This window comes from Hibiscus syriacus, unplaced genomic scaffold (genome assembly GCF_006381635.1).
Source record: "Hibiscus syriacus cultivar Baekdansim isolate YM2019G1 unplaced genomic scaffold, ASM638163v2 tig00014444_pilon, whole genome shotgun sequence".
Lineage (NCBI taxonomy): Eukaryota > Viridiplantae > Streptophyta > Magnoliopsida > Malvales > Malvaceae > Hibiscus > Hibiscus syriacus.
This window is the reverse complement of record NW_024062326.1, coordinates 608712-623702: the sequence shown is the minus strand read 5'-3', so window position 1 is coordinate 623702 and position 14991 is coordinate 608712. Positions and strand designations below refer to the sequence as shown.

The 14991-nt window shown below is 38.1% G+C and overlaps 1 protein-coding gene and 1 pseudogene across 2 annotated transcripts; one reads left to right on the top strand and one right to left on the bottom strand.

Moving 5' to 3' along the window:
- Positions 1-127: 127 nt before the first annotated feature.
- Positions 128-7365, top strand: LOC120207302 (annotated as a pseudogene).
- A 272-nt stretch (positions 7366-7637) lies between these two features.
- On the bottom strand, positions 7638-11635 carry LOC120207301 (DEAD-box ATP-dependent RNA helicase 14-like). 2 transcript variants are annotated; one of them, XM_039206792.1, is made up of 8 exons: positions 11276-11635; positions 10871-11026; positions 10658-10726; positions 9831-10100; positions 9274-9624; positions 8858-9135; positions 8293-8682; positions 7638-8038 (listed from the first exon to the last, which is right to left on the bottom strand). In XM_039206792.1, exons 1-8 carry the CDS (start codon positions 11618-11620, stop codon positions 7930-7932), a joined length of 1968 nt encoding a protein of 655 aa, XP_039062723.1. In that variant the 5' UTR covers positions 11621-11635; the 3' UTR covers positions 7638-7929. The 2 variants fall into 2 exon arrangements, with proteins under 2 accessions (XP_039062723.1, XP_039062722.1); XM_039206791.1 differs by having other exon boundaries at positions 7643-8062.
- Positions 11636-14991: the final 3356 nt, after the last annotated feature.

Genomic DNA, 14991 nt, shown 5'->3' with positions numbered 1-14991 from the left:
CCTTTTCGAGAATGAAGCTGTCGTTGTCACATATTTGTCAAGGCAGCTTAGACAATTCATGTCATCCATGAATTCTCTCGAAATTGGATTATTTTCATTTCCTTGCGTTTTAGTCTGTAATTTCACATTATCCCGTTATTACATGAACCAATCCAATCAAAGACTTGTTAAGCAAACTGCCAACTGCAGAAGTAAACACACACACAAAAACTATGACCCCGTCTTCCAATTTGAACCATCCAAGATGCAGACCACTGCACTCTCTCTTTCTCCTTTAACTCCGTTGTTTAGACCTTTAAACAAGAACCCAAACCCCAGATTTAGTACTCCAGTATCCAACTCCTCTTCTTTAAAGCCATTCAGTTCCAACAATGGACTTTCGTTTCAAAAAGCTTTTTTGCTCTCTTCTTGTTCCCCCTTCAATGCTTCTTTGCTTGTTTCGAAAGGATGATATGATGGGTTTAGGGTCAGAGCTCAAGAGGTCCCTGAAAACATAGGCGAGACAAAGGGGTCTACTGGTTTGGCCACCAGCCTGCAACTCGGGGCCATGTTTGCAATTTGGTATCTTCTGAATATCTACTTCAACATCTTCAACAAGCAGGTTCTAAACCCATTTTCCCTTTGTCTGTTTTCTTGGAAATCAAGCAATAAGAGGGATTGAAATGCAATGGGTAGGTATTGAATTTGAGTTACACTGTGGCTTGTTGTGAAGGTTTTAAAGGTGTATGCATTTCCAGCTACAGTTACAGCCTTACAATTTGGGTGTGGGACTTTGATCATCCTCATAATGTGGGCTTCAAATCTCCACCACAAACCCAAGCTTACTCGTTCCCAGGTACTTGTTTTCATGGATTTGTTTTCGATTCTGGAAAGAAAGTGTTTTACAAAGCAAATTTCAGGTTGCAGTGATCATTCCATTGGCTGTAGTTCACACGCTGGGGAATCTTTTGACCCATGTTAGTATCGGCAAAGTTAATGTTTCATTCACTCACACCATTAAAGCAATGGAGCCCTTTTTCACTGTCTTGTTCTCTGTTCTGATTCTGGGAGAGGTACCATTTGATTTGATTTAGTTAGTTGAAACCAAGAGGGTTTCTTCTCAATTCTTTTGCTGCTTGCAGTGGCCTACTTTGTGGATAGTATCCTCCCTCGTGCCAGTTGTTGGTGGAGTGGCATTAGCATCATTCTCCGAGGCATCTTTTAATTGGCAATTCTCTTAATTATTCTGTTTCCATGAAACTCAACATCATATCTTTATATTTGTAGTAAATTGTTTCTTAAACCTGTCCTCAACAGGATTGGTTTCTGCAGTGCAATGGCTTCCAATGTAACTAACCAATCGCGTAATGTGTTCCGCAAAAAGTTCATGGTTAGGAATGAGGTACAACTCGTGATTTTATTTAAAATATGGATATTAAAAAACTCCAACCTTAATACAAGGATGCGATTTTCCAAGGATTCTTAAATACAATAAAAAAATTAAATAAAATAGGGGAATGTTTAGATGAGGAACTAATATGTATGTATTTTTACAAACATGGAGAATAAACCCAGGAGAAATAATTTCTCCGTGTTAAGAAGAAAACCCATAATTCCTTTTGCTTCTTCGTTCGACTAAAACCCTTCCGAATCTTATTCGGTTGAATTTAAATCAACATTTCCTGTCCTGTCTGTGTTTTTGATTTGTTTCATTCCAGCTTCAACGCTGCTGGTTTTTGATTCTTGGAAGGCTCAGAGAACGGCCGACCGTTGGTGGCGTACCAGGGACGCTTCTGATCTCATTTCACCAGATCTCTCTTCCTTCCCCTGTATTGCTTTCCTTCCTCTTTATCTTGATTTATTTTTCAGTTCTCCAAAGGTTCTGATCTGAATCGGTTTGTTTGCTCATAATCCCTCTGTGGGTATTTCAGATTTTCCCTTTTTACCTCTGGGTTTACCTTGATTTATCTTGCAATCTAATGTTTCTGCTGGTTTTGGGTTAGTTTTAATTTAGAGTTAATTGGTTGACAGCTTTGTGATCTGGTTTCTTGAATTCTTGAATTATATTCGATTCTGCTGCTTTCCTCCTTTAATTCTTTAATCTCTCTTGGTTTGTTTTGAGATCCATAAAGCCTAAAATCTTGATTGTGATTTTGACTCTTTTCACTTCAATTTCTGATTTTGTTTTAACTTTGTTTATAGTTTCCGTTAAATTCAATCTGTGATTTTCTTGAAGTTTAATCCGAACTGTATATTTAGAATCATCAATTAGCTTTATTTTTTGGTAGTTAGAGGCTCTTTGATTACCAAAGACTAAATTTTGTGCTAAATACCCTAGCAACTTTTTTAGCTCTGTTTCCATCTCCTTTTCGCTTCAGATTTTAGAGGTTTTTGGTTTATTTATTTTTTTGGGTTTGATTCGATGTTCATCTTCATCTTCAGATTGTAGTTTAGAGTTTTTTCCCTTGGGTTTGGTCTGTTTAAACTCTCAAGAACAGTGAATACCTCAATAGTGATATATATGCTTGCTTATTATCATTTTCTCTGCAAAATTTTCTGGGTTTGATGTTCATCTTCACTGGTTTTGTCAACTTATAGTTTCTGTTACTGGATTTGGTCTATTTTACTCTCTCAAACAGTAAATACCTCAAAATTATTTGATTAGATTTTGTTGGAATTAACTTAACTTCTGCTCTTTGTTTTCCAGTCTGCTATTATCTTCATCCAGCTAAGTATTCTTATTTGTTTTCTTAATCTTTCTTCTTTTTTAACCTAGGGCTAGTTATTGCGTAGTGCTAAATTTTCTAATTAGTAGTATCATTTTTTTATCTGAAGATAAAAATCATTTTTATTCTATTTCCTCCCCTTTTAACACTAGGCTTTTAGCAATAATAATAACAATAGTAACCAACTAGTAATAAATTAAAATCCTACTTAGTAACCAACTAGGCTTTTTAGTACCCCTCAATTCTCTAGCGTTTGTGCATCTTCTGTCTTCTTTGGATTCATTTTTCATAGTTTCTCATAGCTTCGACTATAGATGATTTCTTCAGGTCATGTCCTTCTTTTAGAGCCCATGGGGCATATAGGGGGAGGGCTCGACAGAGTGGTGACAAGGAGACTAGACTTAGAGTGTGCTCGTTGAATGTAGGCACATTAAATGCTAGGCTTCTGGAGCTGACCGACGCACTTAATAATAGGAAAATAGATTTTGCATGTATTCAGGAGACTAGGTGGAAAGGGGCTCGCGCCAGAGAGTGTAATGGGTACAAGTTGTGGTATTCAGGCGTAGATAACGCTAGAAATAGGGTGGGTATCTTGGTTTCCTCTAGGCTCAAGGAAAATGTAGTTGAAGTTTGTAGATACCGGGATAGGATCATGATGATTAAGGTTATTATAGAAGAGGAAGTGGTGAATGTCCTTTCAGTGTACGCCCCACATGTTGGCCTAGGGGAGGGGGAGAAACGTTGCTTCTGGGATCAGTTAGATGATGTACTTAGGAGCATTCCGGAGGACCAAAGAGTTTTCATAGGGGGAGACTTCAATGGCCATATAGGTAGTACAACCGACGGGTATGACGGTGATCATGGGGGTTTCGGTTATGGTAGCAGGAACGATGAGGGGCGTACGTTGCTTGAATTTGCTACTGCTCACGATTTGGTGATCATTAACTCCTTATTTAATAAGAGAGATGCGAACTTGATTACGTTTCATAGCGGGGGACATTGTACCCAAATCGACTACATCCTGGTTCGAAATCGGGATCGATGGGCTTGCATTGACTGTAAGGTGTCCCCTGAAGAGGCATGTGCATCGCAACACAAATTGTTGGTTTTGGTGTTCCGCGTTCCGCACGGGCGGAACACTCGTAGGAGGGCTAAACTGGGTAAACCTAGGATCCTTTGGAAGAAGTTACATGGAGCGACAGCTGATGACTTTAGGAGTAAGGTTTTGTCTAATACAGGTTTTGGAACTACAAACTCAAATAATGCAGATTTGTTATGGAAAAATATGACAAATTCCATCAGAGAGGTGGGCAAAAACACCCTGGGGTTGTCGACAGGGAAGGCCAAGGAACATAAAGAATCGTGGTGGTGGAACGACGAAGTCCAAACTAAGGTGAAGACAAAGCAAACTTGCTTCAAGGAGTTTCTACAATGCAATGACGACGAAGAAAGGTCGAGAGCTAAACAAAGATACAAGGAGGCAAAGCGGGAAGCCAAGAAAACGGTGGCTAAAGCAAAGGATAAGGCATACGAGGAAATGTACAAGAGATTAGACACCAAGGAAGGACAAAACGACATCTTCAGGCTTGCAAAATCTAGGGAGAATAGGAAAAAGGATCTAGGTAGCATTAGATTTATTAAGGACAACAATGATGTTCTTATAGCGAAAGATCATGATATTAAGAGGGTTTGGGGTAATTACTTCTTTGATTTATTTAATGACGGTGCCTCTCCCTGTAGAGAAAGTACCGTTGATGGGTCATCCGACCATCATACATCGGCTAATGACTGCCCTACAAGTAGGATTGGGTTTGAGGAAGTCAAAATGGCTCTTAGAAAGATGGGAAGGGACAAAGCTGTCGGTCCTGATCAAATTCCTATCACTGTGTGGTTGGCCCTAGGAGAAGAGGGAGTTAAGTGGTTGACCAACATCTTTAATATTATTTTAGAGACTGCCAAGATGCCAGAGGAGTGGAGAGAGTCCACGGTGATACCAATCTATAAGAATAAAGGAGATCCCCAACGTTGTGGTAACTACAGAGGTATTAAACTACTCAGCCATACCATGAAGCTATGGGAAAGGGTGATAGAGGCTAGGTTGAGACAAGTTATTAGGGTTTCGGAAAACCAATTTGGCTTTATGCCAGGCAGGTCTACCACGGAGGCGATTCATCTACTTCGACGACTTATGGAGAAATATAGGGAAAAGTCTAGAAATCTTCACATGGCGTTCATTGACCTTGAGAAGGCTTATGATAGCGTTCCCCGCGATACGATCTGGAAGACTTTGGAAACGAGACGGATCCCAACTATTTATATCCGGACGATTCGTGATATGTATTGTAGATCTACTACATACGTCAGGACTACAGTTGGCGACACCGAGGCATTCCCGGTGGAAATCGGACTCCACCAGGGGTCGGCTCTTAGCCCTTACATCTTCGCCTTGATTATGGACGACATCTTTTGTGCGACACCAGACGGTGTACCATAGTGTATGCTTTTCGCTGACGACATTGTCCTAGTGGCTGAAACAAAATCTGAGTTGAATAGTAGACTGGCTAACTGGAAGACTGCTTTAGAAGAAAAAGGTCTAAGGATCAATATTGATAAGACAGAGTATTTATGTTCAAACTTCAGTAGGGATCAAAACGAAGACGATGTAGAAGTATGCATAGAAGGACACGTTCTCCCCTCAAAGGATTGTTTCAAGTACCTAGGGTCTATGATACATAAAGATGGGGGTGTAGATGATGACGTTACACACCGTATAAAGGCGGGATGGCTAAAGTGGAGGGCCGCTACTGGAGTTTTGTGTGACAAGAAGGTACCTCTAAAACTTAAGGGAAAATTTTATAGAATGGCAATAAGACCAGCACTATTGTATGGATCTGAATGTTGGGCAACCAAGAAGGATCATGTAAGGAGGATAGAGGCCTCAGAAATGAGAATGCTTCGGTGGACATGCGGTAGGACTCTGTGGGATATGACAACAAACTCTGCTATTAGGATGTCCTTGGGGGTGGTGCCTGTTTCCGAGAAATTGAGGGAAGGAAGACTACGGTGGTTTGGGCATGTCCTTAGGCGACTACCATCTGATGTGGTCAAGAGGGTAGAGTCGATTACAGTCGACGGTGCCAGAAGGAGAGGACGACCAAGGCGGAAGTGGGAAGACTGCTTGAGATCTGATATGATGGATTTAGCCCTTACCGAGGACATGACCTCTGATAGGAAAGTATGGAGACTTAAGACTAGGATAGTCGAGTAGTGTGGGTCACATCTCTAGGGTGTATCATCTTTGTCTTCTTTTAATGCCTTTGTAGTAATTTACATAACTTCTACTTTTTATCCGTTTCTGTTATTGGTATTTATGAAGGCTTAGAACTGGCCTTGCTATCGTTTGACTTCTGTGTATCTTTCTCTCCACTTTTAAATTTAGTCGGTTCTTATGTTTCTGTCTATATACAAAGATTACTGCCCATTACAGACGTCATATGATATTAATGATATTAATGACTGCATATGAATACTGTACAACTATGTATTTATGTATTTATTTATACATGCATTGCATTTTATCTATATTTTTAATTTTCTGACTGCCGGAGGTCTTCCACGGAAGCTACTCTCAACCTGGCGTTGGGGGCAGCCTACTACCCTACCTCCCTCTTACCCCATTGCATATGAGAATTGGGTTTTGTTGTTGTTGTTGTTTTACAAACAGGAGACATTGGACAATATCAATCTTTTCTCAATAATAACAATAATTTCGTTTATTCTGTTGGTTCCTGCTGCCATTTTATTGGAAGGGGTGAAGTTTAGTCCTTCATATCTACAATCTGCTGTGAGTAATTTACATGTGTTGAAGTTGTCTTGAAGCAATTAGAACTTGTTATGTTCATTAACAAAATTTCCACTTGGGGTGAAGGCAAACCAAGGTTTGAATATCAGAGAGCTGTGCATAAGATCTCCTGGCTGGATTTTGTTGCCACAGTAATCAACAGGTAACCCTCTTATGTCCATAAAAAACATTAGTACAAAACTAAAAAAAATATGTTGCATTATAGGTATATGAGCATATATTTAATACATTTTTTTAAAAAAATGATTGTGGATGACAGGTGTCATACATGATATTGCAAATGGTGTCACCAGTGACACATTCAGTGGGGAATTGTGTGAAGAGAGTTGTGGTCATCATTTCATCAGTCATCTTCTTCCAGACTCCTGTTCACCCATCAACTCCCTCGGTAAATCATCTGCCCGGCCCGCCTTTACGCTCCACTCAAATTCAATTAACCTACTTTAACCGCTGGCAATGGCATGCATCCATGCAGGCACTACACTGGCTATTGCCGGAGTCTTCCTCTACTCCAGAGCTAAACAACTGAAGCCAAAACCCAAGTCCTACATCCATTTTTATTCTTTTACCCTTTTTTATCTAATCATACAAAAACAAACTTCAACAGCAAATCAACTGAATGCGGAGTTTGATTTCCTTGCATCATTTCTGACTAGAGAATCCGAAAAATTGAAAGAAACCCAAGCCTGTTGTTTGGTTTAGGGTCATTAAAATTTAACAGATACCATCAACTGAATGCAAATAACTATGCACTGTGCGGCATTTAACCCTAAAAGCACTTCCATCTTTGTAACTCAACCTAACATATACATTAATGACTTCGTCATTTTTTTTCTGAAGAAACAAAACAATAGATATTTATGAGAATAACAACAAATTTAAAATCGGTAGAAATTTTAAAAATAATCCAGTGTGTAACAAACAGTAATTAATCTGATCCTTAAACATATCCATCGCATAGCCAACACAAGACTCAAAAGGACATTGATTCAAGGTTTTCTCCTAATACGTAAAAAAACTTCGCCTACTTTTATTTTACCTTGAAACACTTCTAAATTTTTCATCCTCCATTCATCTAAAGCCCTAGTAGCAACTCTATAGAGAAAAATGTAACAAATATCCCCTTGTAATTTCAACTTCTGAAACTATATAATGTTATAAAAAACTTGAACCAAACATAGAAAAGTTTACCATAAAGCATGAACCACCAAATTCCTAAATTCTGAGGTCCAAAAGATCAATGAGGTATCATGCCTTCTTCCTCATCCCCGAAACCTTTACCAGGTTATTCTCCTCTCCTGCTGAGAGTCACCAATCGATCTTCCACTTCTACCAGCACTGCTATAAGGTGACCTGGACCTCTCACGAGCGCTGGCGTCCAGCAGCACTATCATACCTGTCAGCACTACGACTCCGGCTGCGTTCATGGAAACCACTTTTGCTGCAATCACCCCAACCTGCAGGACTCCGACTCCGACTTCTTCCCTTGTTGTAACTATCATGGAAACCACAATCATATCAGTTCAGACATAACAAAGAGGTCAATAAACATGGGAGAATTTAAAGTTCCATACCAAAACTAGAATGATTCTAAATTCACTAATCAAAGATGGTGTAGAAAATAAAAATCAGATACCACCACAGAAACAGTTCAATAATTGTAACTGGTACAGAAGTATAAAAATTAGAAAAATAAATAAAAAAGATGAAGAGAACACCACATACCTATCACGGGACTCGTGCCTATATCCCTCTCCTCCAGTTCTCTTATTCCAGCTAGATGGTAATGTAGAAATTCCACGACCACCTCTGCCACCATCCCTGCCACCATATCCAAACCCAGTACGACCACCACGTCCCTCATCACAGCCACCAGAAATGGGAGTCCAACGTCTAGGCATTCCCCTCCCACCACCACGTGAAGCCATATCACGAAGTTCTGCAGGCACCCTCTGGTTTGCACCTTCTAGAACTTTGATTAGCTCTGAAGCATGCTTTGAATCCTGATCACCAAAGAATGTACATGCTAATCCAGTAGCACCTGCCCTTCCAGTCCTCCCAATCCTATGAACATAATCCTCGACCCCAGTAGGAAAGTCATAGTTGATTACCACCCTGCGAAATATATTAATAATTGCAATCATTATCATGATTTACTAACACGACAGCTGTAATAAAATCACCAGGAAAACATTAAATATGAAGATTGTCCTGCATTAACCTATGTAGCTCCTTGCAAATATAGAAGTATAAAGCAATGGAACCATACATAAGAAATCCCAACCCCTACCTTATGTCTTTAACATCCAATCCGCGAGCAGCAACATCAGTAGCAACAAGCACTGGGGACCTCCCAGTGCGGAACTGACTCAACACATAATCTCTGTCAGCCTGAGACTTGTCTCCATGGATAGCAGCAGCTCCAAATTGTCGAGTGAGGTTGCGAGCAAGTTGATCACACATCTTCTTAGTTGAACAAAAAACAATTATCTTGGATCCTGGTTCTTGTGAGTGCAGTATCTGCTCCAATCTTCTGTGCTTTTCCATTGGTGATAATACTTCAACATACTGCAACATATCATAACAACGATAAATTTCTTAGCAACTATATATTGGAGAGAACCATTCGTTCACATAAAAACTATTACCTGTCATTCCCACATAAGAGTTGAATTATATTAAAAATAGCAATAATGGAGTTCAAACCTGGGTAATAGACTTGTTTGCCACAAGCTCATCAATATTGCCGATGTTGACCTGAACAGGATTTACCAGTAGATCAGCTGCAATTTTACGGACTTCCTTTGGCCATGTTGCCGTGTACATTAGTGTCTGCCTGCGGGTAGGAACTTCTTTCACAATCTTCCGTATTTGTGGTTCAAATCCCATGTCTAACATGCGATCAGCCTCATCTAACACAAGGTAAGAAACTTGGTGGAGGCTGATTCTCCTCATCTCCAGAATATCATTTAACCTGCCAGGAGTGGCAACCACAATATCTACTCCTCTCTCAATCTCTCTCAACTGAGGACCCTTTGGTGCTCCCCCGTATAAACACTGCACATATACAAATAATAACTCACATCAGTGTAAACTCAGGGTTCTGTCCACATTCACCTTTGAAAAGATCCTATATCAAAATATAATTAGAGGATCATTTGAAAAAAATTAAGCATACTATTTATAATGGAACATGATAAAAGAACTGAAAAAGAAAAGAACAAATTGATACCCGATTTCTAATTCATAGAATGGTAACATACCGTGCAACTAATTCTTGATGATTTCCCAAACTTGTTAGCTTCCTCTTGTATCTGAGTAGCCAACTCCCTAGTTGGTGATAAAACTAACATGGTTGGACCCATTTGAGGATCATTACGGCAACGTTTGAGATGCATAAATCCAGGAAGTAGATAACCCAATGTTTTCCCAGAACCTGTTTTTGCAATGGCCACTATGTCTCTACCTTGCAATGCAATTGGCCATGACTGAGCCTGAATGGGAGTCGGAGCAGAAAACCCAGCATTATGCACCTGTTAAAAGAAAAAAAACACCAGCAACCTCCGTGAGCAGAACTACCCTCAAGACTTTTGGTTGTCTTTTAGGAGTTATAGATGAATGGCATATGTCAGAAGAAGCATCATCCTCCATGTGCAAGCGTTCAATGCTTGCTGATGGAAGCTGGAACTGGAGGAGGCCTCTTCTTCCATTCGGACGCAGTGGCAGAATTAATCATCAGCTACGGCAGTCAAGGCCAAAAACTTGAGTAATCCAGTATGCCCTTCCTAAAAATTGGTCCACCATAGAAGGGTGCCCCAAATTACAAGCGAAGCCCCCACAGAGGGCACAACAGCGTACGACATGAGCCCCTCCAAGGAGCAAATATCGCACCTGCGACAAAAAAGTAAAGATGGCAAAAGAATTAAGATGTGTCTGGAAGGTCCCTGTTCATCAGGACCTCCAGCAATCACAGAACTTTCCACAAGAAACATTCAATTTGCATAGTTCGACTAACTTACCATATGCAACTTTCAATTTACCACCTATGTTATAACGGCTAAAAGGAGCAAGAAGAAGCAGAAAAGCATACCTCTCTCAGTATCTCAGAAGGAAAGCTAGTAGATTCAAATGATGAAAAGGGTGGTGGTACTTCACCTCCCTGACAAGATTTAAGGGAGAGAACGATTTGTCAAAAGGGATAGTGATGTCCAGGCAAAATGAGAGTTAGAGAAGCTAAATTGCCTGAATGAAAAAAAAAATACTAAAATGGTTAATAAACCGTAATTACCACCTAGATACTCACAGTTACTGTTATCTCATGCTGACGACAATAAGCATTACCAGACAAATTACTTCCTCCAGCTGCTGATCCTAGTCCTCTACCAAATGATCCTCCAATCACAGAGCTGGCAGTCCCATTAGGTGTATTCTGGGAATGAAATGGTCCACCCCTTGCATTCTATGCAAAATTAAGAACATTAAACCAGTCCTAGGTAGGAAATGAACATACCATAAATTCCCACTTCATATGCTTGAACATTATGTAACTTTGATAGTCAAATATAATATATATTTACAAGAAAATACATGTTTTTAATACTCACTTTAGTACTCAAGTTAATAAAAATGTACTACTTTGTCATGTAAGACTTGATAAGAAAAAACATATCACAAATACCAGATATAGGACCATAAGGGGAACAAATACCTGATAACTCCCTAATACTGACTCAAGTTTTGGTACAGTATCGCATCCTCTTCCATACCGATTGTTCTCCTTCTCAGAACTATACCTATAACGCCCTTCATAAGATTGTTGAACCAGCACTGAAGAGCCCATAGGCACTGAAGAACATTTTGGGCCAGAATCTACATTTGTAGGCCTCTCGTATTGTGTGACACTTGTTACTGGATTCCAAAAGTAGAGATAACCAGTTTTACAATCAACTAGGCCTTTCCATGGTTTGGGAAGAGTTGGGTCTGGCGGAGCATATTGTGTACCACCAGATGCAGTTGCAGTTGCAGTTGCAGTTGCAGTTGCAGCAGCAGCCATAGCAAGAGAAGTAACCAACAAAAATCTGCAAGCTCCAAAAATTCCAAGGCAAGAATGAGTAAAGCAAGGAAAACTTCTTGGAGAACCCAAAACCAAGAGTTCATTTGGTTTTTGTTCATTTTTAATCATTCATTAATTTTGCTTTACACGGCTTACTCTTTCCCTTTTAGCTACAATTTATGGAGGAAAAAAGAAGACATAAAAAATGACAGCAAAAGCAGCAGCAAAAAAAGGCATAAAGAAAAAATATATGCACTTCAATTTAAAGAAGCATAAGGAAGCCTAAGCGAGAATAACTTCTAAACCAAACCAAAGAACAAAAAATAAGAACCAGGATACCTACTTATTACACAGCCTCTTCCGGTAACCCGAAAATAACTAAAAATATTAATGCAAAATCTCAATATTTTCAAATATCAAGATCCAAAAATGTCATCGAAAGGCATTCTGAGATCAATATATCTCAAAACTTAAAAAACAGTAAGAAAAGATTCCAACAACCAGACTGGCATCCAATCCTATCCCAGATCCAGAACCAAGAAGAAATCCCCAGTTATTCTAATCATATATTTATCACTAAACAATCAAAAGATTCGGAGCGCCAGTTCTACCAAACCAGTTAACAACATGCAAATTACCAGAAAAGTACAAAAATTAATAAGTTATAATTTAGAACCCTAATTAACAACATGCAAATTTCTCCAGTTCTTGAAGGGGGGCGAAATCGGAATCTAAAAAATTGAGAAAGAAATTCAGATCCAATAAACTCAAGAGAAAATGTATGGAAATGGAAGCACCTGAAGGAGTCGATTCGGGGAGGATGAAGCGATAATCGCTTTTCTGGTAGAACAAATAAAAATCTTTTTGGAATTCTTTGGTTCCCTTTTTATCTCGCTCACCCTTCTCCCTATTCGCAATGTTTTCCTTAAAAAGCCAAGGGAAGAGGGTAGAGAAAGAAAATGGGAAGACGATAAATAGTAGGAGCCAATGCTTCTATTTATAGCATAAACAAAAGTCTTAATAGTAAAATAAGTGTCGAACTATATTTTTTTTTTAAATTTGTAATTAAACTATTTTTTATTCATTTCGATATTTAATATCATAAGCGTTACTTATTTAAATGTCTGAACTATTAACTATATTAATTTTTTTGATAATTTAAAACATTTTATTTAAATTAAAAAACATAAAATATTAAAAAATTAAAAAAACCAATTTTTAAAATTACACAAAGAACCCTAAAACCCAAAATTTCTTTATTCCAACTCCATACCAACCGTGGCCGGTCATCACCAACCACCTTTGACATCATCGAACGACCGCCACCCATCATCATTCCTCCACCGTCGACCATCCCTCCTTCCGTTAAGTTCCAAACAAGTAATTGTTCTTCAAAGAAACAACAGTTAGGTCCTGGATATTAGTAAGAGTTGTAGCTAAAGCCCCTGTCAATGTATTATCGAAGAGGTAAAGCTCACTGGTTTCCTAGAGAGACGGGAGACCCTCTCTCTCTAAAAATAATTTAAAAATGAAATGAAAATTAAAAAAATTAATATTTATAGAAAACTTAAGGGGGAAATTGCACTTAGGTCCCCTAAGTGTAGCGTGTTTTTGCAAAACGGTCACCTGAAGGGAATGTTTTTGTAATTTTTACCCATTTTTTATGCATGTTATATATTTTTGGTTTAATTGTAGTTTAGTCCCTTTACTTTTAGCATGTTTTAGCATGTTAGTCACCTGTAGGGACTTTTTTGTGATTTTCCTATTTTTATGACTGTTATATATTTTAGGGTTATTTTCAATTTAGTCCCTGTATGTTTAGCATGTTTTTACGTTTAGGTCACTAGATTAAGTTTTTATTGTTTATTTTGATTTAAGCTCCATATTATGTTATATTTTATTTTGGTCATTTCTATGTTTTATTTTATTTTATTTTATTTACGACACTTTATTTGCATTTATTTTAATTTAGCCACCATTTCCTCATTTATTTTATCATTTGATTATGAGATCTTTTTTACATTTGTTTCAATTTAGTCAATAACATGTTATATTCCCTGTTTTATTTATTTTAATTTTGGCATTTTACTTTCTGTTTCTTTTGTTTTAGTCACTAACTTTGACTTGGAGATAACATTGATTTTATTCCCAGTTTAATCGCCTATGTTTTGACTATATTAAGTTTTAGCCCTGTAGTTATTACACAATAGGGTGTGTAATTTTAATTTTATTATGTTTTAATACTCATGTTATGTGATTTTGGTATATTAGCCATGACTTGTTATATGTTTATTATTATACCTCTATGTTGAGTTAATTGATCGAAAAATATAGCCAAGAGGGGGTGAATTGTCAATTAAAATTTCGGTGGAAGCTTTTGCAGAAAATTGAAAATATTTGCACAACAATTTAGAGTGGTTCGACTTTCTCAACCAAAGTCTACGTCCACTACCTTAGCTATCCATACTAAGGATTTTTCACAAATTCACTAATTTGTCTTTCTTTTGAGGACAAAGAGTAACCTTACAAATCCCTCAAGAATTAACCCCAAATTCTTGAGAACACTATCTCCCAAAGAGAACAATACAAATTTTGCAAACTTACAAGAAAATCCTCACAAGGAAAGATGTTTGTACAATTCTAGAACAAAGAAAGAACACTCAAGAATAATACAATTGAGGACAATAAGTGTTCTTGAAAGCAAAGATGAATATTGAATGAAATAGACTTGAAAATGCTCAAACTTGAGGTTTGATGATTTCTCTTTGATTCTCTCTTGATTCTTGATAATTGTTGTTGATCAATGGCTTCTAAGCTTGTTTAAATACTCCTTGGATCATTTCTGAACGTTGGGGATCATTAGTGGGGTTAATAGAGCCGTTAGTGTGTGAAAACAATTAATAAAATCAGTTTGGAGCGTGTGTGCATCGATGCATAGTCAAGGTGCATCAATGCATCAAGTGTAAAATTCAAATATTTCAACCATTGGAACACTTAGTGCATCGGTGCACTAAGGGTGCATCGATGCATAAAATGCATTCGATGTTTCAAACAAGCCTGGAGTGCATCGATGCATGGTTTGTGCATCGATGCATAAAATGCATTCGATGTTTCCATAAAATCCTGAGTGCATCGATGCATAAAATGCATTCGAAATGGGGTGTGCATCGATGCATCAATGAGTGCATCGGTGCATCCCTTCATAAATTTGATTTTTGGCTCGTTTTTTGTTCGAAATACTTTGTGAAAATTGTTTCAAAAATATTTTAAGTATAGAACACAATTTTACACTTTAGTAAGGATTGAAATTAAACTTTGAAAGACTTGGAGTAATATTTTGATATTCGAATAATTATATCGAATATACTTAG

Bases quoted from the DNA above. Each gene is read 5' to 3' on its own strand.
- LOC120207301 (XM_039206791.1), bottom strand. From the start codon at position 11,620: ATGGCTGCTGCTGCAACTGCAACTGCAACTGCAACTGCAACTGCATCT. The intron at 10,727-10,870 runs GTGAGTATCTAG...AAATCTTGTCAG, and splicing joins AGCATGAGATAACAGTAACT to GGAGGTGAAGTACCACCACC. The intron at 8,063-8,292 runs GTATGTGGTGTT...TTTCCATGATAG, and splicing joins AGGCACGAGTCCCGTGATAG to TTACAACAAGGGAAGAAGTC.